The 26,682-nt window shown below is 37.1% G+C and overlaps 1 protein-coding gene across 5 annotated transcripts; it reads left to right on the top strand.

The window, feature by feature from the left end:
- Nucleotides 1–824: 824 nt before the first annotated feature.
- On the top strand, nt 825–24,984 carry LOC117783284 (protein enabled). 5 transcript variants are annotated; one of them, XM_034620608.1, is made up of 10 exons: nt 825–1,413; nt 11,415–11,605; nt 18,932–19,253; nt 19,321–19,553; nt 20,377–20,689; nt 20,911–21,624; nt 21,736–21,894; nt 21,955–22,161; nt 22,218–22,335; nt 22,585–24,984. In XM_034620608.1, exons 2-10 carry the CDS (start codon nt 11,601–11,603, stop codon nt 22,611–22,613), a joined length of 2,100 nt encoding a protein of 699 aa, XP_034476499.1. In that variant the 5' UTR covers nt 825–1,413; nt 11,415–11,600; the 3' UTR covers nt 22,614–24,984. The 5 variants fall into 5 exon arrangements, with proteins under 5 accessions (XP_034476499.1, XP_034476500.1, XP_034476498.1 ...); XM_034620609.1 differs by having other exon boundaries at nt 20,365–20,689; nt 20,980–21,624; XM_034620607.1 differs by having other exon boundaries at nt 20,365–20,689.
- Nucleotides 24,985–26,682: the final 1,698 nt, after the last annotated feature.

Here is a 26,682-nt window from a genome sequence, read left to right as displayed (position 1 = left end):
TTAAATTACTTAGTGCTGGCGCGGTTTGTCCAGTGTGTACACCCAATTATTGTTTTACTCAATTCGATAACAAGGAACATAGTTATCGGCAGTCTCGGCGAAGCAATCACTAGTTAGTTCGTACCATTGCTTCAATTTAGCTATTTTATAGCTAGCTCTGGCTATTTTCAGAGTTAATTTGATAAAAAATTAAAAATTTGTGGAATAAATTTTGTTGTTTCTCTCCCTGAGGGGTGGCAACCTTCAAAGAATCAATGACTTTTATTTTATCTATTGTGAGTTTCATTGCAATATCATACATAACTGGTTTAATTGATTTTTCAAACAATTTTTATGTTACATTTTTAAATCGCCCGCGCGTTCCCAGACTGCTCGCACTTTTATTGCATAGAAAGGCTGCCAGACGTTCGAAACTATCGGTATTTTTTCTAGGATACAAGGCTGCCACACCGTTTTTGAGATCAGGGCTGTCATTGTGTTTTTTTTAAGCTTTTTTACATAGCAATAATATCAGCTATTTTTGAATATTCCAGTCAGCAACAGCTATTCTTTGCTCTAAAGAGTTGACAGCTCGGGGGAGAAAGTTGCAAATTTAATTCTGAAGAAATTCGTAAATTGGGAAAAACTCAAACAAAATTTTTTACAAATATTTTAAAAAGTTTTTCATCAAAATCATAGAAATTTCAAAATTTTATATATTTTGAAAATTGATCAAATTTTGAAACGGACTATGTCCGCGAACCAAGCCTGCCAGCCTGTTTGTTGTTGCGACATGACTTTTAAAACAAGTTAGCAGCACTGTTTTTGGGTAGTGGAAAAACCAACTCTACTATCAAACATGGCGCTGTTGTGTTGTTGTCGCTCGCACAGTTTGGCCGAAATTAATTCGCGTTAATCGCGTTGCGCAAAATATATCATTAAATTGGAAGTAGGCAAACAAAGCATTCGCATTCTTAATCAAATAAACCTAAAAGCCCCCTTTAAAGCTGCAAAAAAAACGGAGTTGCAGTACAACAAAACGAAGTAGCCGAAAAAAAATTTTGTGTCTCTACTCCTTGAAAAGGAGTTTATTTTTTCGCTCTTCGTTCATATGTGTGTGTGTGTTTGTTTGTGTGAGTGCTGTGGAAGTAAAGTGCTGCCAAAAACCGAATAAATTGTACTAAAATTTTCGTCGCAACAAAATAGGAAAAGTAAAAGTGGAGTTGACAAAAGACTGCGAAAAAACCCGAGTCGGAAGACGCAGCAAGCACTTCTTTTATCGGCGTTTATCGCCGCCGCTCGCATTGAGTGTGTGTGTGTGTGTGCGTCACTGCTGGCTGCAGCAGGAAAAAGGGAGTATTTGGCAGGCAGCAGACAACAATACCGACACCAACACCAACGCATTTTCACTGTGGAATTAAGCAAAATGTTGTGGTAAGTTCTTTTTTTATATACATTTATTTATAATCTGCATCTGCTGAATCTGAGAATCTGTCTTCGAGTTGGCCCCCGTCGGCGGCCGCTGCATTTTCTGCGCATGTTTTTGCCCACGACTTCCGCTTTTTGCTCCCTTTTTAGTGCGGTGGCTGCTGCGGCCGACGTCGGCTGCTGCTTTATTCCTACTCCCTTTTCTGCTTCTTCTTTCACACAACACGCCCTTTTTCGCATGCGTCTGTGTGTGTGTGTATTTTTTCCTTTTTTGTGTAAAGTGCAAGCTATAGCTGAATAATTTATGCCATTTTGCGCATTTTATTTAAATTTGTGTGAATTTTGCCGCTTGCAGCCTACTAAGTTGACCAATAGACACCTGGAACAGCTGTGGGTCGCATCCGCTGTGGAATCCAAACCTGTTTTTGCATACATCTCATGCATTGTGAATGTGTATGTGTATGTGCCAGCTGTGCCTTGCGCCAGCTTTAATTGTTTTTGTGCGTTGCCCTCGGCTGCTCCACTGCAATGACCGCCTTCTTCTTCCTCTTTTGTTGTTCTGCTTCTTGCTGCTGCTGCTGCTGCTTTTTTCGGTGTTACTGGGCGCAGGCATATCCTCTCTCTCTCTCTCTCTCTTATATCCTCTCTCTCTTACACTACTCCCAAACTCCCTATTTTCAGGTTGCCAAACAAACAAAACCCACCGTTGCCAATTTGAGTGTATGTGTGTGTGAGAGAGACTGAGAGAGTAAAAAAAAGGTGAGGGCAAAGCGACGCGGGTGGGGCTGTTGATGTTTCGACTTCTCTTTCATCTTTATCATGTTTGCTTGAACTTTAATTTATGGCAAGCAATGTTGGCTTTGGTTTTGCCTCTTTGCAACATTTAAATGTCAATGCACCGCCAAGGCCCGACTCAACCGCCTCCCCCCACATACACATGCACATATATGTATGTATGTATCTCCCACTCCATGGCCTCCCACGAAGTGACAACGAAGTTGCATCACTAAAGTCACATGACTCACATTTTATTTTATGTTTGTTCGTATGTATGTTGCTGCCAAATGAAGCGGGCCAAAGACCCGCAGCTCATACACACATGCAAACATACATAGGGCTAAAACAAAAAGCCGAAAACCAGTTCACAAAGTAGAAAAAAACAAAAACAATAAGTACATACAACAACAGCAGCAAATTCAAATGGATTTGTTATTTATTGGACGGGAGTAAATTTGCATTTTCTGCACTCTTTGTTAGTCAGTGTTGCAGAGCTGCAGACCTTTTGCATGAATCGCTACGCAAACAGAGGACAGAGAGGACTCGATAGTTAGATAGTTGAGTGTCGTTGTCACACTCAGGTACAAAAATAGTTAAACACTGTTAACCTAGTTGTCTCCCACCTAGTTGTTAACAGCACCTGCAATTGGGGACGACGCTTATTCAATGATAAGATAAAGACGACACCCAAAATACTTGCAGTGTATACATACATACTTACTTTTATCAGCCATTCATTTATTTCCCTTGGCTTTACGCAGACATTGTTTACGTTTGTTTTGCTTTGCTTTTCGGCATTTTTAACGATGACTAAAACTTTGTACACAAGAAATCGCTACAAACTTTTTCCACGTATTTTATGCGTTCTCCTTGTGGTCTGCCCCTGACTCTTTCTCATTCTGCGTTTGCTTTTGTTTATGTCTTCGCAGTTGCACTGAATCATAAACTTGCTCCGTCAGCTTGTGACTAAACTTCCTCCACGCGTGTTATAGCAAGCAGCTTGCAGGTCAACGCATTTAACTCTTGTCTGTCACAAATATAATTAACATTTCCGCATAGCCGATTTACATTTTATCCAGTGTCATTTCCTTCCACCCTCCCACACAGCATCATCCAATAAAATCTGCATTTGGGTTTTGTTTGTTTTTTTTATGGCTTTGTTCTGTTTGCTGAGTTGTGGCAATGCGGGTAAAAGAACCAAATGAAGAATCAACATTTTTTCTGTATTTTCTATCCAAATTTTATCTATCTGACCATCATACTGGGTGGTTGAGTTGGAGAGACGTTAATACCGCTAGCTTCCTTTCAATTATCGACTAGTAACTTGCGACAATTGTATTGCCTAATGACTTTATCATTATTGTACAACGAAAACGACAGCATTGCTATTTTCTTGAAGCATTTAAATTCAATTTTATGGTGCGCCAACGTCAACTGCATAATTCATAAGTCTTCTTTGAGCCTATCTGCCTGTCTTTCTGTCTGCCTATCTTTCTTTCTGTCTGTCTGTCTTTGTTTCAGTTCCATCGGATGCATGGAACGTGTTTGGATTTTCATTAGAGCTTTTGATATTTTCTTAGTTGCTGTTTGTTGTTTTTTCATAAATTGTTCTTTTTAATTATTTTGTCATTCATTTGCAATGAGGAAACAATCTCATATCTTTTATGATTTTACTTGCAAGCGGCATGTGAAATGATAACGAGGCTAAAGAAACATTGATATGAACTATCGACATGAAATGACTTAAGTATAAGTCAGGCAACATTTAACTAAGAGGTCAGTTCCACTTTGGCTAAAGCAAAGATTCCGTTTCTCACTTTTTTCCCCTTCATCTCGTCTCACTAATCAAAATCAGGCATAATTGCGGCTGGCCATTTTCAGTGCAGATAACCGCAGTTGAGGAACGCATCAAAGATTATTCAGCATGCACATGAATGACTGCGAATACCCGATATGAGTCTGTGAATGTAATGTATTTATATGCATGATGATAAATAAATAAATATATACTCGTATGGCATAAATTGTAGATACAACAACAATATGAACGAAATGCACAGATAAGCAGAACGGAGAATGAAATTCGCTTAAGTGGCAGCTTTTTCAGGCGTTACGTTCCATTGTCTTGGCTTTGCTATTGCTTTGGAGGCCGACGCCGCATTGTGGCTCAAGTACAGACAAACAACACACATGGTACTCGTATCATCACTCACAATCCTAAGCTACACACAGATCATCCAACTGCGTTTATACTATGCACATTTCGCAAAATCATATGAACTAGGAATCAAAACTACAAGTTTTAATGTGTCCCACTAATTATGATAATAAATAATCATAATATCATGAAATGGTGAATCAAAGTCTATAATCTATCAACTTGAAAAACTCATGAATTTCATCGCATAAACGTTGTAATATAAACATAATTGCAAAATGTATACATTGAAATTTGAGTTAGAAAGCAGCGGCCTCAGCTGGCTGAGCAATGCACTCAGACAAATTTGGCAGAAGTGTTGGTACAATTAGTTTTCACACTTAGAGATTTTGTAAGTGTTTGTAATTGTTTCACTGAGCTTACCTATAAGTAATCAAAGTTTGTCAGATTTGTTTATACCCATTCATTAATCGATCAATCATTATAAAGTTCATATATATTTATTTCGCCTTTATTTAAAATAAATATTAAATTTGATTCGTTTTACGAGTGTCAGGTATACGTTTTGACACGATATATATTAGTCAAACGCAAATAAATATACGAAAAATATGTACAGTATGTCAAGTAATTGTTTTCTCAAGAAAAATTATTCCAATTTATTTATTTTTTCTTAAAGATAGTAAAATCCTATGGATTTCTTAATTTCTATATATAAATGTAATTGGCGCATCATCTAACAATTTTTTACGGACTAGATATTTTACCACAACACAAACTGGTGTTAGCCATTGTCGGGGATGTGTTGCATTTGATTCTTGCTGCCCATTTCCTACTGCTCCACAACGCCTTCTACTCCAGTTCATTCTTTTTCTCTTATTTTACGGTCTGACGCTCCGCAATTGCATGCCAAACTCGAAATTCTGAAGAGAACGTTAATTTTCAGCAATTTGAGATTACAATTGGTTATAGCGAGTTTTCTTGCTGATTTACCGATATTTCATTTGCATTGTTTTCCAAGAAATTCCATTTGAAAATACGTACATTTATTTTAACATATTGTATATGTATTTAGTGCTTTTCCCCTCTTGCATTTCCACCAAATGTTTGGTTTCTTGTGTGGGCAATTCTGGGAAAGCACGAAAAAAGAAATACATACTTTGGCTGTTGTTTTGGGCTCGTATTGTTGTTGATATTATTATTGATGTTGCTGTTGTTTTTGTTGCTTTTCAAGGTAAATTACGATGTGAAAATTGATCATGAAAATGTGGCCAAGTCCAATCGAAATAAAAGCAAGTGCGCAGAATTTTAAGGTCGCCCCCTCCAAAAAACAAATGGGGAAGGTCATTGCACAAGCTAACGAACCATTAACTGATCGAGTCATTGACACAAAAACTTAAAAAAAAATACAAATAATCTGTTAGAGTATTACAATTTTGTAATATTGAAAATATTGTAATGCGGACATTTCACAATCCATTGAACCTCTACGCGTTCCTCGTCCTCGCCCAAAACGGGAAATGCTCCACATGCTGATTAAATACAAATCTTTTGAGCAAGAAAAGACATGAAATTGAATTGCCACAGTGACCGAAGCTGATATCGAGTCAATCGTTGTAAGTTTCCTCGACTTGATGCCTACACTCCCTTCCCTTTATTCCCTCCCCTTCCTCAAACAGTTGCACACTCCGTACTATGCCTTAAAGTGGAATTGCAAGCACTTGAAGTGCTTCCGGTCGGTTGGTCTGGCTATTGCTGTGACTCTGAGTCTGATTCTGAAATTTCACAGGCATCCAACGGGTTTCTTTTTGTATTTCTACTTACTAAAAGCTGACGGAGCAAAGTTTTCTTTTCGTTTTGATTGCATGAAAATACTTTTAGTTTTTTTTTTTTTTTTGCTGTATTTAGCCCCACACACACAAATATACAGAGCTTTTAGATGCACATTTCCTAAGTGCCGTGACTTCTAGAGAGATTTCCTCTCTTGCACTTGAGACGTAGAAGTATTTGGAATAATACGAATGGTCGGTAGTTGACGCTTTTTGCTTGAAAAAACATTTTGGTTTAGATTACCTGCATTTTTCCTCTCGATTTGAACTATGTATACCCTGGAATGAATTAGGGAGGATGTTAGTAGTGTGATAAAGAAAATATCAGCATCTGATTAAGTTGCTGTCACTTTATTAAAAAATATTGATTGTAATTCTAATATTTAAACTTTGATTATCAATATATCTTTCGTGATCTTATTCAAAACTTCAATGATTAAAAGGATAACTATTACTACCTTGAATATTATTGTGTATAAAGGGTATATTTGCAGTCGCTTACTTTCTGCAATAGCATAATAAATGTTATTGTTGTGATAGTTGTTATTGTCGCCATTTACATTGTTGTTTGTTATTTTGCGCTCAATTGCTGTGGCATGCCACACACCCCTCAACCACCAATGTGTTAACTGATTATATTATGATTATGATATTTTTATGTCCGCTTCTCACTTGAACTTTGTGCGCGCTATCTTGCAACACGCTGGTTTCGACTTCGTGTTATGGGCGGTAAGGTTGGTTGCACTGTCGTGCTCTGGGTCTATTGTGGGGTCAACTTGATTGTGTGTGTGTGAGTGTAGTGTAATAATTTAATAGATGTCTTTTGTTGCGCGCTTTCTTGTTGAACTTTTATCACTGAAACATTTGTTGTGGCATCTGCAGCGATAACAAAGCAAGTCAAGAGAGTGAAATGTATGGACAATTGGAAAGGGGATGGGCTAATGGATGATGTTGTAAGAAACATTATTCAATAATTATCGGTCGTTCTTTCTCTACCAAAAAGAATTGCCGCGCTTCATTAAATTGACGCTCAGTCCGTCACTCAACCAAAACAACAACAGCTCCAAGATAATGATGAATGTTTTTAAAACATGTTCACTTGGAAATGGAGCGTGGATCTGACTTCTATGGATACCCACTTGCAAATACACTTTCGAAGAGTTTCATTTGGGGTCAAGCTTAGACTTTAATTTTAAAATTGTACTGGATACGGAGCTGAGCATAGATTGGGGGGGCGACTACAATTATCAGAAATTAATAGCTTGTAGATAGAAATATTGTTGATTTGCTGCTGAAGAAGCCCTGCCACGATGAGATGCAAAACTTGACTTGACTTGCCGCTTGGCTGATCACTCCGTTTGCCGATTTTGATATGCCTGGGAGTCTTCCGTATTCTTAACTTGTAAATTTAGGTCATTCCCAGCAGAAGCAGCAATCGCAGCTATCATTAAGATTAAACGAATTTGTATACCCTGTAAATGTTCAAAAATATAATGTATTTCAATTATTATTAGATGCAATAAGAAAAGCATTGTATTACTTAAATTTAAATTATTACATGGATACTCAGGATTTTAGCTTTGTTTATTATATGTCCATCACTGCGATTTTATATTTGTTTTCAATTATTATTCATTAAGTAACAATCAGAAACTTATTCTTCATATGCAGTTCTGTCGATTTTTTAAATATTCGCATATTAAACTATGCTACAGGGTATCCCCAGCCAGGCACATTTCTTTCCTCTCGATTTTTGGCAAATCCATCAACAAGATTCAGTTTATAAACTGCTCGCATTTACAATTCAGACACAGTGCACAGAAAAGTGAAGTCCGAGCTGAGACGGCGACTTTGAAGTGGCGACCTGAATTCACAGCAAGCGAAATTAAAGCATAATTTAGTAATTTGGCCAAGTACTGAGAGTAAGAGAGAGAGAGAGAGAGAGAGAGACAAAGGAGAATGCTTTTCCTTACCATGCAAAACCAGTTTTGGGATCTTCACTCAAAGTGTGTTACAATCGAAATGAATCGCATTATGCGAGTGCTAAGAATATAAATGGAAATGGAAATCAGTAACAGAAACATCATATGCAAGGACTACGACATCTACATATGCATCATGTATATGAGGTGCTCCCAGGCCTTGTTCTCCTAGCCAGGGGCTGTTGGCGTTAATTGGCTGACTAAGCGCACAGGTGCAGAATGATGATTACTTCAACTGCAATGACGTTAAATTATTACAAGAATTTCCAACCATGGGGAGGTTTGTATACACAGTTTCATATTAATTTTCCAGTATTTGTATACATTATTTTAATATTTTGAAAAGGCTTATTTGGAGTTAAATCTTTTTCAATGAATAATAATAAGTTTACTTCTTGTCACATTTACTTCCTTCAAAACCTTTTTTTTTTTTTTTAAATTAATTTGTAATTTTTCTATACAATTTTCTTAAATTACAAATACTAAATCAAGTCGAGCGCATTTAAAGTTATTTTCAACTTTTTCTCTCTGTGTTCTAACAAATCTAACGGGTCACGCAAGCAACTAAGCTAATAAAAAGCAAAAACAAATTAGCAAATTTCCATGTGCAATGCGACAGAACAATATGTTGGTATTCTTTTTCTGGAGTGCAAACATTTTGTAGTCCTTGCTTTGAAATTGACATGAGAAAAAAATGGCATGTTGGAACCGAAGGAAAGAGGCTTTCAAACTGTGGTGTGTCCTGACTGACATCATACCCCCAGTTAACACCACAATGAGAAAGACACGTAAAAGTCATGAAAATTCCTAGAAATAAATGTGAGTGTGTGCAATGAATGTAAACAAAAACGCTGTATAGTCCCAGAGTGTTATATGCTCACCCTTGTGACGGATCCTCATTTCGCCCATGGGTTAAATGGCGAAATTGAAACGATGCAGTGAAAACTGTTCATTGCCGAAACCGTCATTCAATCGGGGGTGAAGCTTGTGAAACCCAAACGAGTCAAATGAATGTAGGGGAAATCCCTGGGTCCAAGGGGTGTTTGCAGTAACTGCTCGTTGAGTATTGGACATTTTAATTGCCCGCCAGTTGAGGACAGGTCTAGCCAAAGGAAGCGGCACATGTGCCCCCCTGGATGTTGGTCCTTCAGTGTTTTTGTCAGCGGAGTTTGTTTGTTTATTCTATATGAGGAATTCCCCATTTGTGTTTTAAAATTAACTCGTAAAATGTTATCCCATTAATAAGATTAACCCAACGGGGGAAGTTTCGTCCAACTCAAAATAATACTTTCTCAGGAGAGCAGACAATTGGCTTGAACAATTTGAATTCTTCCCACAAGATCGCTTCGATTTGTCTACACTCAAATCTGATATTCAATTAAAAAAATAATCTAGTTATCAAACACAGTGCAATGAAAATAGGTGAAATGAATTATCTATCAAAAACAAGATATTAACCAAATCGTTTTATTATTTCTTCTTCAAAAAATTATAAATTAGAATGAATTTGTTTGTATTTTTAATTTAAATGATTACATAAAAAAAAAATATAAAACACATTTTATTTTAAAATCTTTTAAAAAACTTTTATAAATAAATACCAAAATTAATTAATATTGAGGAAAAACAGATTCCGTTTCATCAAAAGTTTACCTGGGATTTCTAATTATTCAGATTTTAATCATTTTTCTAGTTGAATTTTGTATAATTCATTATTTTTATTTGATTGGAATGTGAACTTTCCGCTGTATTCAACCTACTCCAACATTCTAGAAATGAACAGCCTTGCATTCAGTTAGATTTCTCGCCAAACAAACTTAATTACCAGATTTATACCTCGGGTATATGGTTACAATGATAACAGCGCGGGGCGAATATACGCAATGGTTTCTGTAAATCGCGCACACACTTCCGGCAACAAATGCGGATGACAGAGTTTTGAGACCCGTATAACGATTGTAAAGGTTTTTAGCAAAACTATGACGCAAGCTCTGCTTTTTTGTGGGCTGCCAAAGAGAGTGAGTTGAATGAGGAGGAGGTGGAGCAAAAGTAGGTCAACATTTTGTTAGTCGCGCGGAAGAACATTCTGCGTAGTTGCTGCTGCTACTGCTGCTGCAATTTGTTGCCCTAAAGCGAGTGGGGATTGGGGGATGGGGATGGTTGGGTGCCGGAGTCTTACCTAGATAGACCATCTCTTGGGCCATGCGCTGACCCGATTCATTTAGCAAGCGTCGCTGCTTCGCATTTATCATGTAAATGGCACTAACTACTTGTGGTTTTCATTAAGAACTTGTCTTTTCAAAACCCCACGCCATTCTCTAGATGTCATCTACCCGAAAGAAAGAAAAAGTAAATAGGTCATAAGACAGAAACTGTATTGTCTATCAATGCTTATTGTTCAGAGTCTTCAGTTTTGTAAATGTGTATGAATGTATATATATTTGGCTGTATTGTTTGTTTTGGTTTTGCCTAGGTTGTTATTAATTCAGCAGCTGCTTTCACTTGCTGTCATTCGCCAAGAAGCGATTCTTTTGCTAATTGGTTGGACTAACTTAAGTTTCAAGGTCTCTTTTTATTGATATATCAGCGAGGTCAGCTGGGGCTTAATCCAAAGATTCACAATAAAATCGAACTGAATAATCAAATTGAATATATTACACTTTCAGGTCACGATTCTCTAGCATTCTTAGAGTTGACAAAACATGGGCTAATATCAATTCATATTCATTCAAATAGGAAAAGGATAAACACGATAACATATTAGAGTGCTCTAGTTCCTACAGCTTGACTAGAAGACACTCCACTTTTTTACCAAAATTTGTACAGAAAGAAAAAAATAAATTTTTTGACATTTACATTTAAATTGGGATTTTCTAGGTTTACTAAATATTTTTATCCTTTTTTTATTTTATTTTATTTGAACTAGCTTAAAAAGATTTAATGAGATACATTGCGAGTAACTAAAAAAAAAAAGAAAAAAATCAAATAAGTAACTTTTTTCTTTGTCAATTGCTTGAATGTTTTACATATGTACACTTTGTATCATTGCATTTTCGAAATAAAATTGATAACGACCTTCTCGCAGTTGTAGGGTATAAACACTTACATATGCTTGAATTCCCATCGTATAATGAGAAACGTACTGTAAAAAGGGAAGCCGTCGGTTCTTTTCCATACATTTTTGATGGCACATAAAGTGTCTGTAAGAGGAACACGTGCAAGTTTTAACCGAATTGTCGTTATTCTCTACTCCACTTTCAGATCTCATAATCAAATTAAACAACAACAACAGCAAAGAGTCAGAGACAAGCAAGAGAGGAACTTACAACCCGGTGGAAGGAAGCAGAGGGGAGCTAAAAGCAACATACACCTTTTTTTAAAAAAAAGTGATACATACCGTAAAGTTTTTCTCACGTACCAGCAAAATTAACAACATCAACAACAAAAATGACGTAAGTGTATAAATTTTCCAGCATTTTCCATTTAAAACAGAATTTTATATCTGAGCAAAGATGCAGTAATTCACATATGTTGTCTACAGTGAGAAAAGTAATATAGTTTAAGTAGATATTAATATCAACCAATTTAATTAACAGTTAAAAAAATAAAATATTAATAAAACAAAATTTTCTAGTTAATAGTTAAATAATAACAAATTCTAAATTTTATTCTCATAAGTATAAAATTAAAGTTTTCATTTTCTATAAACAATTTTTAAAGTTATTCTTTCTCCTTATTTTATATGAAGAGAACATATTAAATTGAACTGTACGCTTTCTCTAAGTGTATCTGTTTGATTTTCGTTTGCATTTGATTTGTGTGAAGGACATTTCAATTATGAAGATATGGCGATGCTGACAATGTCATTTAAATTGCTATCGAATAGTCGATTGCATTTATTTTGTTTAATAGATTTTATGGGTAACTCAATTGACGACCTGATGATGATGCTGCTCGTTGTTAGCAGCGACTTTTCAATTGATCTGTCCCAAGTATTGTGTAGTTCAAGGGTCTGTTGAATTTTCAACACCTGTGCGACTTTAGGCTCAAAAATAGACGGAGTTCGCTGTCTCGTGTTGTCCAAATTTATGGGTTATCAGCGAAATTTATGTTGAACCCAACCCTAGACAGCTCTGACTTTACTTTACTTCACTTTTAGGTTAATACCCATAATTTGTTTTGGGGCCATTTGACGGGGAGTGGCCCATCCGGCTGCCCTGTTGTGTGTGTATGCTTAGTCAGGGCTTTTTGATCCCTTAGCGGTTTAATAACTGATTCATAAGCAAAAAAAAAAAAAACACAGTTGTGTTCTGCGGCTCATTTTCTGGGTGCGTCATCATTAAATGTCACTGGAGTGTTGTCTCTAAGGAAATTCGGGAAATGGCTTAAACTTGGCTTTCAGTTTCAGTGTCTCTTCTAACAGTTTCATTTGGTCAGCTCGATGGGTAACATTTGTCCGACGACTGCTGAAGACGCTCAGCAGTTGGAGTTGCAACTAAAATTGCAGTTGCAGTTGCAACTGGCGAGGTATGCCCCAAAGTAGACTACGATTATTAGCATGTGAATTATTTAGACCAATTGTGGAGTGAATCTCAATCTTTCTCCATCTCCCTCTTCCCAAATCGTGCTCCAATTGCCCAGTGAGGCATTCAACTTTTATAATTTCTATTTAATTGCTTTGAAGTGCATTCCCAGTCTGCGTCTCCATCTTCGTCTTTGTAATTGAAGTGCATTATTTGATTTTTGGGTAATTGCTTGAAAATGAAAAGATATTCAAGAGCAAAGTTCATCGTCATTTCTAATGGTGTAACCCTTTTAATTATTTGCTATATGACATGCCCACTTTCGCCCCAAAAATCAAAAAAGCAAACATAAAAGTCTCTTGAAAGAGATGCTTGGAAATGGGTCACGATTATGTCATGTCGGAATGGGTTTTTTACCCTGAAATGAAAGTATAAAATAAAATAAACAAACGGGATTTTTAGAGATTTATATGATATATTTCAAAGTGCTTCGAATTTAATTTTGCATTGAAAATGAGCTTCAGGTAATGCCTTCAAGCCTACTTGAAAGTTTAGTAGCGTGTCCAACTAATCAGCTACCCTGTATTTTACTTACCAACTTTTATACATTGATAACACAATTAAAATGCAAGTTCATATATATCAAAACTGTATTTCAAAATATATTGGCATTTCTTATTATAAAAATCTAAAATATGATTTCTCAGTAAATATTGAAAATTAGTTCTGATTTAATACTTATTTAGATGATAATAAGTATATTTATTTATTAATAAGAATTAACAATGACAATATAAATATATTGGTGCCTGGCTTTAACTTAATATTTAATACGATTTTTATATGTGTTTTCTGTTTTTAAATCGCACAGCTTTTGTTATTCGATATTCCCACTAAAACTTTAATTGTTGTTGATTACAAACGACAACGTACTCAATAAAAATGCCGCTATAGCAAAAAAATAACATAATAGTAATAAAAATATAAAAAATTGCCAAATCATTTAAGACACGGCACACGATCCATTGATCTGTCTTTGACTTTAATTTCGGCTATGAGCTACAGTTTGAGTTCAGTCTCGGGCTATAGCTTTTTGGCTTTTGGCTTCGACTCTAGAGTCTAGACTCTTTGCTGGTCCAGCCCCATTCTGACAAAGCCATTAAGCTGCACGATAATCGCAGCTCAAATCAGACAGCATTAAAAACCAGACTTGCGCATTATAACGAGCTGTAACAGCAGCAGCAGCAACAATAACAGCAACATGTACATTGTACAACCAGCATTCACAATAGACAAATACAATGTTAATTGGAAATGTACGCTTAAGAACTGTAGAATAGAGTATATAAATATAAAAAAAAATCAACTGCTCAGCAGGCTCAATGGACTTGGACTTGTATCAAGTATTTATATGAATTTTTCATAGCATGCCACAAGCTGTGTATCCAATTCCTCTCCACTTCCCCTCCTCAGCTTGCTTTGCTACAGAAAATGTTTGTAATAGTCACTCGAGGGGTAAATATAAATTATTGAGCTCGTTTCTTAAGTAATTATCGCGCACACACATTGAGAGTAAGTTTGACTGACTGACTCAATGAATGACTGAATAAATGACAGTTGCTTTAGGGTTTGTAGCTGAGAGTCGTAAGCTGAGATTTGAGCGCGTCTAGACAAAACGATCTTAAGCGTTCGTTCTTGATGGGTTTTTACTCCTAGTCCACGTCTCATTATTTTATTGTCTTGAAGTGTAATTATTTTACCTTTCAGACCGATTCAATAGCCAAAGCGAAGCACTCGGCTCTAAACTCGCGATCGTTAATCGTTTACTCTACCTCTCATTTACTCTCTAGCTGGCTCTCTTTTCTTATGTCTGCGCTCTGTGAGTGGCTCTCTCATTCTCTCCGCGTCTTTCTTTCTCTGTGTGCTTCTTTGGGGCTTGACTTTGGCTGAGACTCGTTTGGCTTGTTCAGTCTCAATTGAGGTTCGATTTCGATCAGGCGCGAGTTGACGGATCCGCTGCGACCCTAGATAAATATACATATTAAATATATTTCCATTTACTGATCGTGGGATCGTGTGTGTACTTGTGTGTGTGTGTGTGTGTGTGTTTGCTTGATCGCCTCTGCAAATGTTTACCAGCAGTTAATGGCCATGAAGAAACTTTACGCCAAAACCTCGTTCACAAGCAAGAAATCCAATGGAAATGCCGCCGTATCTGGTCCCATTTTGGCCTATCATCCAACCATGTGCGAGTTTCAGCCTTCCCAGCAGCAGCAACTGCATCAGCAGCCACTGCAACAGCATTCTCAATCTCCATCCCAATCCGAGCAGCTGCTGATCAAGCGCAGTCAAAGTCTATACAGTAAAGCAACATCCAAGGGCGTTGCTTTGCCCGTTGCTGGTGGAGATTACTATAGCATTGAGGAGCTGCAGGAATTGGATCTATTGGATTATCGTCATCCCATGTACCATCATTATCAGCAGCAGGAATTGCTCTTACGACAACGTTCTAACGCTGCAGCGTATCATGAACATGAACAACTCGTGCTGCAGTTGCCCAAGGTCCAAGGAACGTCCACGCCCACGGCGACGACCACGACCACGCCCACTGTCATCTATGAGTCGCCCACCTGGACGCAGTCGCTGCTCAATGATCAGCCATTGTACGTACCGCAAGGCGTAGGTGTTGGTGCCACATTATCATCATCTTCATCATCATCATCATGGGCAGCAGCACTAACATCATCATCATTACCAGACACAGTCGCCACATCTACACCAGCATCTGTTTCAGTTGCAACTTCCTCTTCCTCCTCATCCGCTGCCATATTTTCCACATTACGCAAGTGCGTACCCTTGCCCCAGTCTCCTGCCCCTTCCAGTGTCCCTGTCCCTGCCCCGCCAGCTTCCAAGTCCATAACGAACAGAATTTCCACTTCCAATTGTTCCACTGTCTCTGCTTCTGTTTCGTCCAGACTTGCCAGCTCCATGTCGTTCTCAATTAGATCACCACGTTCGACAACAACAACAACACAGCAGCAGCATCATCTTTATAGCAACATACATCATTATCTGCAGCTGCAACAACAACAACAACAGAGGCAACAACAGCAAGAACATATACAACGCATCCCTCAGCGTCGGCATAATTCGGTCAAAGATAAATTAATTTTTACGTATGTTTTTGATCATTTGTTTTCCCTCCTTTCGCTTCTTTTCGCTTTTCTTCTGCCTCTGTCCATTCCATACGTCCTTGTTGCATTCAGAGCATGTAATTCCCCTCTACTCGGAGCCCCAAAGGTGATCCAATTTAACGAATCTGCAGTTGTCTTAAAATTGAATCGATATTGAGTTTGAATCGCACATATAGTACATATGTACTTCACTTGCTCCATTTGGTTTCGCTGTACTCTTTGCTCGCTACTCGAGAGTTGCCACTCGAGAACTGTTACTCGTCGTTTGCTAAGCGTCATGTCACTTACATTATTTTGACACACGCATGTCGATCTCTTAATTGTTGTCTTACTCGTTACTTGCTACTCGTTACTCGCTACTCTTCACTCGTTACTCGTCATATAACTCATGAATATACGTTCCTTTTAACTGCTCTATTTGCTGTCTTACTCGTTACTCGCCACTCGCTACTCGTTAAATCTATTTACTTCCAAATTAAACCGATATCAAACAAGAATCGACTTTTCCTTCCGCTATTCCCGCTGTCAGCTCCAATTGCAATCAATGTGCTCATAGGTGCATCTAATTTAACGCTAATTAGAAAACTGAGAAAATAATCTAGCTTTCGTGCCGCAAATCTGCATTAAACTTAACGCACGAATTAATCCATAAGTTGAGCAGCGAAAAAACAAAGTGAAAATTTCACCTGCTGCCGTCTTCGTCGTAATGAAGTCTTTAAACAAAATGGAATGCAATCTGCATTCATCTCATTAACCGACCACTTGCCTATTTGTTTAACAATTTGAGCAAGCAGTGAACCAATGCCGTTGATTTTCTTTATCGCCAGTTTTGCTTGACTCAAAAGTGAAGCCAGTAGAATGTTTAAGAATGCAAAAATTGAGTAAAAAATGCAAAAGCAAAGTGATTCTCCAAAAATAATAAACATGAAGGAGTAAGAGAGGATTAAACAAGCATAGAAAAATTATAAAACGATATCTATCTAGAGAAAAGTGAAAGAAACTTTGATAAATCTGTTAAATAAGAATTTTCTTTAAGTACTTTAAAGAAGAAAGGAAAAAACGTGATACTCTCTCTTACGGAGAAGCCTGTCAAATGTTTACGAAAGTAATACATAATAAAGTAAACAGACAAACAGCAGAAATTACAATTTAAACACAATAGGAATCAGATACTGAAACCAAAGACTGAGTTAATTTTTTAGTGCACTTCGTAAGCCATGTTTCGAGTGACTACTGTACTCTTGTAAAACATGCGTATGCGTTCTCCTTTATAGCACTTAATCTATGGTAAATTATAAGTATGCATAGATAAACTTCACTTTCGTTCCGCGAAATCAAATCGTATGCTGTTCAAAATTGCTACCTCCAAGAGTTTGTTATATAAGGCCGCACAGCTGTGGACTTGCTGCTGCTGTTGCACCTTCCCCTGCCACTGCCTCTGCCCCTACTCTACATTTTTCCAGCTAGCGAGAGATCCATTTAAGTGCAAAACTACTCATGTTTTGGCCAGACCAAGTCGACATCTGCGAGAATTCTACAGTCGAAGATAGAGCCAGATCCTAACTCGTTTTTATTGCTGTTGTTGGTGTCGAGGCTGTTGTTTCTGTTGCTTGTGTTGTTGGGTTGCTGTCATTATACATTTTGCCCAGTAACATACAACTCGAAGCCAAAAGCAACGACTCGACAAATGAGACTACAGATTGTGGCTGAGTTCTCATCGATGTCATGATGTTTGCAGCATTTTTCCAACTTGTATGTTGTGTAGTGTTGACTTTTCCCGCTTTAATTGTCAACGCTACAAAGCGAATAAAAAATGTTAAAGGTTGCGCAAAAGTTCATTAGAATTATTTAATCGGCCGGCAACGATGACGTCTGCGTGACAGGTGCACAATTTTCTCAGAGACTAAAGAAATGCATTACATTTCCTGCCCAGTTCAAAGCTTCAGCTTCAGCTTGAGAGCTGAGAGATCACTGCACTCGAGTCAGAATCGTGTGAAACTGTGTGAAAGCTGAGCCGAGACATAAATGGAAAAGAACAGAGAACTGAAATCAAGTCAAGTGTCTATGAATTAATCATCTAATCATTCGCTTTCCGTTTTGTCTTAGCCATCGACTCATTCTCCTTCAGTTGAAATCTTGAACTTCTATTTAATCGGGAAAGTATTTGGAATTACAGTTCTAAATTCCATGTTTGTTTTGTTTTTTTTATGACCAATCATCAGCGTTGCAGGGAATTTTAATATTATAGCACAGCTTATGAATCCCTTACCAACTTAACTGCTTTTAAATATCGCCTCCCCTTTTTAAGCGTGACGAATTACTAAAACTGTAAAAATACACTATACAAAGCCATCCTCCTTAATATATACTTAATATCAGGAACCATAATTATAACAATTAAAAAAATATGTATTTTCCTTGATTCTTATCATTAATGATTCTTATTTTTGATCTAAATAACATTAGTTTGAAACAATCGCTAAACTTATATTTTGATTTAAAAATAGTTTTTTAACTCTTCTTTTCTATTCATTATTATTTCAAAGTTGTAGACCCTTTGTTCTTGCTTAGTACAGGGTCTTGAAAAAATAACTTTTATTATAAATTTTACAAAATTAATTATAATAAAAATATGTACTTTCCTTGATTCTTGTCATTATTGATTCTTATTTTGATCTAAATAACATTAGTTTGAAACAATCGCTAAACTTATATTTTGATTTAAAAATAGTTTTAAAACTCTTGTTTTCAATTCATTATTATTTCAAAATTGTAGACCCTTTGTACTTCCTTTGTACAAGGACTTGTAAAAATAACTTTTATTATAAATTTTACAAAATTAAGTAAATTTTAATATGAAATTAAGAGTTTTAAAATGATTTCATAATAAAAATTAATATATTTTAATAATTACTTCATATTTTTTTAGTTTGATTAAAAATACGAACTAAAACTAATAAATTTAACTAATGTTGGAAAAGGAAAATACATTTTCGTAAATATAAAAACTTGTCTTTTTTGTGCATTTTAATCACAATACGTATTTGTATTATTTTTGCAGTGAACAAAGCATTATTGGAGCCCGCGCCTCTGTGATGGTGTATGATGACAACCAGAAGAAATGGGTACCATCGGGCACTTCTTCGGGTCTCAGCAAAGTGCAGATCTATCATCATCAACAGAATAACACATTCCGTGTCGTTGGCCGCAAGCTACAGGATCACGAGGTGGTCATCAATTGCTCCATATTGAAGGGACTGAAATACAATCAGGCCACGGCAACGTTCCATCAATGGCGTGACTCCAAGTATGTATACGGTCTCAACTTTTCCAGCCAGAGCGATGCCGAGAACTTTGCGCGCGCCATGATGCATGCCCTTGAGGTAATTATTCTCCACTTTTTGAATTTCCTGGCATCTTTTAAATAATGCTTTGTGTTTGCTCTGCCAGGTGCTAAGCGGTCGAGTGGTCAACAATCCAACTGGACAACCAACAAATGGCAACGGCTACGAGGAGGATATGGGCTATCGTACAATGACCAGCGAGGATGCGGCCATACTGCGACAAAATAATGGCATTGGCGGTCACATAACGCCCTCGGCTCAAACGCCCACATCGCAAACAAATCAGAATAATATACCACAGAGTCCGCCAACGCCGCAGGGACATCATCGCACCAGCAGGTAAGTTATCGATAACCGTTTAGATCGTCCATGAGGCATGCTCTGTCATCAACCAATCAGTCTCTACATATGTTTTGATTTTGTTCCGTTTCTCTTCTCTCTTTGATACTCACAACACACACGCACAAACTCGTATTGCAACACGCACATTGTTCTATTCGTTATCGTCGTACTCGTTAATTGTTACTCGTCACTCGTTAATCGTCATGTCACTAAAACACTTTATCCTCTTGTAACACGCACGTAACTCTATTTTTTGTCGTGTCGTCGTACTTTATAATCGTTACTCTCTACTCGTCATTCGCGACTATATATATATACGTCTCTTTTAACATGCCCTTCGTTCTGTTTGTTGTCATACTCGTTACTCTTCACTCACTACTCGTTTCTCACACACACATTACCTTGTAATATGCACTTCGTTATAATTGCTCTCGTCGTGCTTATTACTCGTCACGCGTTACTTGGAACTCGCTACTTGTTACTCGTCACTCGCTTAAAATGACTCGTTTCATACACACATTTGATTATCTTGTAACATACACGTCGTTGTTTTTAATGTCATCGTACTCGCTACTCGTTCCTTACTATTCGTTATTCGTCATTCGCTACACGTTACACACACATAATTCTATTATAACACGCTCGTCGTTCGGTTTGTTATCTACGTACTCGATACACGCTATTCGTCACTCGTTACTCGTCGCATCATAACCTCATTGATCTCTTAAAATAAAAAAAAAAAAAACCAAATTCGATCGATATTCGCATCGTATTGTCGATACTTCAAAATTTTGCTCACAAACTAAAGGAATTCCCTTAGTGCACCGCCGGCGCCACAACCGCAGCAACAGCAACAACAACAGCAGCAGCAGCAGCAGCAACAACAACAACAGCTGGCGGGTCAGCCGGGCTCACACTATGGACCCTCTGTCAACGGGCCAACGTCCAATGGACTGCCACAACAGGGCAATCCTCAAATGCAAATTCCGCCAGCACCCGGTCAGACACAGCAGCAGCAGCAACAGTACCAGCAACAACAACAGCAACAACCCGTCTACAATACACAGCAACAACAACAGCAACAGCAGCAACAACAACAGCAGATGGTGCAAGCGGGCTATGCGCCCCCTCAGGTAAGGTGTTGTCCACTGGATGACAACTTTAAAGTTCTGCTTATGTTGCTACATTTTCCTTTCTGTTTCATTTCATTCCGAATAATCGCCCGTCCGAAATTGGCTTACAATCCCCCCACAAATATAAAATTGTACCCATAACCACAACCAAACAACCAACCACTGAAACCATCACCAACCACCGCTACTGCTATCGCCACAACCACCTGATTTGTCAACAGTACCAGCAACCTCATTATGTGCTCTCAAACTCTAATCCCAATCTTAATCTACATCAATACCCGACACAGCCACAACCACCGATGCCGCCAGTGCATCAGCAGAATGGAGGCGGTCCCATTTATGGAGCCACACAGCCCGCCCATATTCCAAGCTCGACCAGCTCCAACAGTGTCGTCTATGCCAGTCAGCCGCAGTTGATACCACAGCCTCCACAGGCGCCAGGCATGCCCGCTCCAGGGTATGGACAGCACAATGGACAGCAGCCGCAGGCGGAGAATCCATATGGTCAAGTGCCATTGGCGCCGCCAATGATGCAGCAACCGGGTGGTGGTGGTGGTGGTGGTGTTCCCATGCCTCCGCCGCTTAATCGCATGAGCAGCACAGGCGGCGGACCGGGACAGGTGGCAGCACCAGCGCCGCCACCACCGCCACCCACATTTGGCGGTGCACCACCGCCGCCGCCACAACAGATGTTCAATGGGGCACCAGCGCCACCACAGCCGCCGGCACCACCTGCACCACCAGCCATGGGTGGGCCACCATGCCCACCAGTTGGTGGACCAGGCGGTCCTGGTGGTCCTGGTGCACCACCGCCGCCGCCACCACCACCTGGCATGGGAGCAGGTGGCGGGGGAAAGAAGGATGATCCGCAAGCCGATCTCATGGGTTCGCTGGCATCGCAGTTGCAACAGTTCAAGCTCAAAAAGAACAAGGTGAGTGAAACAGTGAAACAAATTTCAACTAAATAAATGAATTTTAAAAAACTATACCAAATTTATTATAACTTTTTGATTACTCCATTAATCTGTTATTTCTTTGTTTAGTCCACCACGGCTGCTCCAGAGAACAGTGGCAGCAGCACCTCAAGTGGCGGCAGCGGCAATTACGGCACCATTGGTCGCAGCTCCAATGGCATGGCCTCCATGATGGACGAGATGGCCAAGACGCTGGCCAGGCGTCGTGCGCAGGCCGAAAAGAAAGATGTGAGTATATTAAAATTACAAAATGTATAAACTTTCACTGAATATTACTTTATTACACAGCCTGAACCGGAACCAGAAGTTAAGCAGAGGCCATGGGAGAAGTCGAATACACTGCCACATAAGCTGAGCAGTGGCGCCACATCCAATGCGCAGGGTGGAGCCAATGGCAGCACAGGCAGCGGTCAGAACACAACGAACAGTGGCGGTGAATCGCCGCGTCCAATGAGGAAGCGTTTCGGCAGCGCCAGCGAAGAGACCATACTCAAGGTGAGTTAAACAATGGATAATTGATTGATCCGTGTGTTCACACTTTGTCATATCAGGTTAATGGCGATGGTCTGTCGCTAGCATTGTCCAACAGCGACCTGGACACTCTGAAAGCTGAAATCGTGCGCGAAATGCGATTAGAGATACAGAAAGTCAAAAACGAAATCATAGACGGTAAGCAACCTTTTGTTTTTGTATTTATATAAAGCACTTGGAATAGAATTAAATGTCGGGAAATTTATTATGAACAATTTGAAAGAAATTACCTTTAAAAAGTATATTTCAGAAATGATAATTTTGCTTCATAATACATTTTCAAACTTTCAATTCTACTTAAGGTGTTTTCTATAAAGTAAAAAGGTCTAAACAAATTACCCCACACAATCCTCATTGTCTCTAATCTATTATGATCTTTGCTTGCAGCTATCAAATCGGAGTTCAATCGTAGATAGATCAAAATACATACCTAGCCTCTAAGCTAAAATATCGCAAACCCTCACTGTCTACACCAAGTATAAATGAACAAGAAGCTGAATAGAAGTAGAAGAGCTACATTGTCCCAAAGTGACCGTGTGCAAGGGGCGGTATGGTGGGCGTGGTGGTGTCTTCGTCTCCGCCTCCGTTAGCCAGCGCATGTATCATGAACTGAGTTAGAAGGCGCGTCAGATATTTAAATGTGTAATTCTAAATATTTTAAATGTATTTCAATTAAATATTTGAAATGGCGCCCAAACGTATTCGAGTATTTACAAGCATATACATATATACAAATTTATATACATACCTAAATATATATAGATCTACCTATATATATATATATATATACATATAAATATTAACATAAATATATATATATATATAATTTATACTTACACAAAAGTACGCAATTATATATCAGCTTTTTACAACAACAAGGAACTTTTAGTCAAAATAATTGTAATTCTAATCGATTTCTAAGTTTAACGCAAACTGTAAACAAATTTTGTATGAGAAACAAAAATTTAAGTATGTAATCTTACAATTGTAAATTATTTTTACATAAGTATAAACAATTTTAATGTGAACAACAAATGAAACGTCTCCTTTTGCTCTGTGTTTGCCGCCCATTCCCCTTTTTTTAAACTCTGTCTTTTGGCTTCTTTTGTTTTCGATTTTCGTTAATACCAAAAAAAAAAAGAAAAAAAAAAATCTCGTAATTATTAACACATACAAACATAAGCCAAAAAACTTAAAAAAAAATTAAAAATAAAAATAAACAAAAAAGGAAACAATTTTAAAAAGCATCTACAACTATTCTATGGACCGCATAATACTGTAAACGCATACATATACATAGGTATACCCACACATTCTCACTCTCACACAGACACGGATAATTTAACAATTCCATAGAATGCTCGTAACTGTATCAACAAATTAATCAAAAATTAATTCTATGGATGTATTCGTTACATTTTGAGTGCTTTGAGAACTCAACAACAACAACACTTTCCCAGTCGGACAGCTGACAACAACAACAAAAAACACTTTCCTAAGTCACGATCTCATAAAAAAAAAAGATGAAGTACACAAGACAAATCGATAAGCTATCGATATTAATCAGAAATTTACTCAAGAACAACAAGCAACAAGTCTTCAAAACTGTTCAATGCGGAATTGAGTGTGGTGTTCAGCACTTTTGAATGCATTAGCGTTATATATACAAAAAATCGATATATATATATAGTTATATAGATAACAGATATTGATAATCTATAAACACTCTATACGAATACACTGAGAGCAAAGGCAGAGTTTTTGTATGCCACAAGTATTAGCTACAGCGAAATAATAAATTCAAAAGTAAATTAAACAAATTGACTGCTGCATAAAAAATACATTAAACAAAAACAAAAAATAAATAAAAACCATGCATTAAACAAAATAGCAAGTAGCAATTATATAATTGTACACCCCTCCTCTATTAGAGACACAAATTGTTTTCCTAGTTGATCCTGAACATATTGAGTACTAATTTCAACTTCCATATACAATTAAGACTAAATAGTGAAATTTATATACAACAACTTGAAATGAATAACATACGAATATGAATATGATTATGAATACGAATATGAATATGACATACGAAATTGTGGCACGAATGAGTTTAGTTTTTAAGGCGTACCATATAACGAAATGAAATGAAATTGTTTATTAAGTATAACATTTATTTATACAACAATATGGATGCGATTGCGAGATGGAAATTAATTTTAAATAATAATAATTTTTGATATATTGATTGTGTGCGAGGTAAACTTCGATTTATAGATATTTAATCCTAGTTCTATATTTGTATATGGGCAGTGTATATGTAAATGTTATGATTTTTGTATTTTTATATATGATCTTTGCAATCGCTGTAACTGCAACGGCAAATGCAACAAATTAAATATTAACAACAACAAACACACGTAAACTATTTTAAACTTAACGATAACGATGATAATGATGATGATGGTGTTTGTGCAGTGACAAGCGCGATAATTTTTATGTATTAAATTAAATATATATATATTATACACTTATATACAACAACAAGAAAAAAAAATATTCAGTATACATGCATATAACAAATAAGCCTCGGCGTCAGCAGCATTCAAAATATTGACATGAGATCAAAAATTAAATCAGCAACGGATTCATTTAGACCTATACATAAGTGGCATAAGTTATAAGCGGATACGCGTATCGGAATCGAACGGAGTTGAATGCGTATAAGCATATTCAGAAGAACGTAAAGTGAAATAAACAACAAGCGTTTGTATGTAAAAAAAAAAACACGTATTTGTTTTACTTATCTGCTCCATTTCAACTAGTTTTTGTTTTTATTAGGGGGTTATTGCAATTCTCTTTCAGATGGGGTGAAAAATAGCTCCTCATAGAGCTTGTGATAATTCAAATGTTATACATACTAAAAATTTCAGACTTTTCAAACATATATTTTATAAATTCAAATTCAAAACATATAGTATATGGGTAATCAAATGTATTGCCTTTTTTATTAAAACCGTTATTTTCGTAGCAAGCAGCTAAGCTTTTGTCACGTGGCAGTCAACTTGGGAGTCCACGTTGCGATTTTGCTGAAGTTGTTTGATTTAATTATATTACTTACACAATTTGCATTTGAATTTAATATATAATATAGCTAATCAATTGTCACCCCTCAGTTCGTGAACTGCTATTGTTAAGCCCAATTAACAAATGCTATTTTACAAGTTCGCCGAAAACTAACTACATATTTTAAACTGTGGCGCCACGTTTTAGTTTGTTTGCGAGTCATAAAGACGCCACCTATGGTCTTGTTTTAATAGTAGATTGTGACGTCACTTTGTGAGTCAACCCATACAATAAAAGGAGTCAATAGAACGAACGAAAAAGCCAACTGAATAACAAACTGAACAAAATGCCCTACAATCAGGGAATTAGTTAATGTTAGCAATAGAATTAAATTAATTGCATAATTGTTAATGATCTAATTAGTTGATTATACATTAACGCGTTAGCTTAGTTGTAATGAAATTATGCGTAATTGCAGCAAGATCTGAAATTGTTGTTCGTGCTCAAAAAGTTCCACTACACACCACTAGTTCAAATTGGAACTGCTTGCGTTATCGGACTGTTAGACTCTCTCTCTCTCTAACTGTTAGTCTTATTGGACAGCTGAGTGCGAACGGGTGGTACGAGCGCAGCGCAAAAGCATTTTGCCAAATTTTATTATTATAAATATTATAAAAAATATCAATCAAATTAATGAAAAGAAATTCTACAAGAAAAATAATAAATCTTTAAATTCGAACATTAATTAAGAAATCTTATTGGAACTTTATACAATTGTGTTACATTGTGTAAGCGTGTGTGTGTGTGTGCGTGCGTGTGTGTTTCTGTTTGGACCAGAATAAAACAGCGGCAAACCTATTGAGAAGCAACTATAAAAAAAAGAAAAGAAAAGCGATGCAAAAACAAAAGAATACGAAAAGGCAACACTAACAATAACAACAACAAAAGCGTTCGTGTGTGTGTGTGTGCGTGTATATCAATTGCGGCTAAAATTTGGCAGCACACGACAAAATATCTAGAAAATCAAAATATTTAAAAGCTTTGCAAAAATAAAATACAATTTGCACAAAAGCATATTGTGTATATAAGATTAAATACATACATATGTACAGATTTATGTTTATATATTTATGTAGTCAAAATAGTAGATTGTATATCGAAATGTGGCAATCAAACCAAACGGAATAAAACAACTTTTTATATATGTACATTGTACATATGCTTGGGCATATACCATAATAAACACATACTCAAATATATGTTCAATTCTCACTGCAGTAAGCATTTGTTGTTGTTGACACTGGCTTAAAATTCAGATCTTGGCCAAGTCTGTCTAAAAGCTAGCCTACAAACGTGGCGGCCAAAACAAATACATGAACAGGCAGTTAGTCAAAAAAGTGCATTGACAAAATCAAAAGT

This window comes from Drosophila innubila (genome assembly GCF_004354385.1).
Source record: "Drosophila innubila isolate TH190305 chromosome 2R unlocalized genomic scaffold, UK_Dinn_1.0 1_C_2R, whole genome shotgun sequence".
Lineage (NCBI taxonomy): Eukaryota > Metazoa > Arthropoda > Insecta > Diptera > Drosophilidae > Drosophila > Drosophila innubila.
This window is presented reverse-complemented; position numbering and strand designations above follow the sequence as displayed.

Bases quoted from the DNA above. Each gene is read 5' to 3' on its own strand.
- LOC117783284 (XM_034620610.1), top strand. From the start codon at position 14,822: ATGGCCATGAAGAAACTTTACGCCAAAACCTCGTTCACAAGCAAGAAA. The intron at 20,690-20,910 runs GTAAGGTGTTGT...ATTTGTCAACAG, and splicing joins CGGGCTATGCGCCCCCTCAG to TACCAGCAACCTCATTATGT. The intron at 22,336-22,584 runs GTAAGCAACCTT...CTTTGCTTGCAG, and splicing joins CAAAAACGAAATCATAGACG to CTATCAAATCGGAGTTCAAT.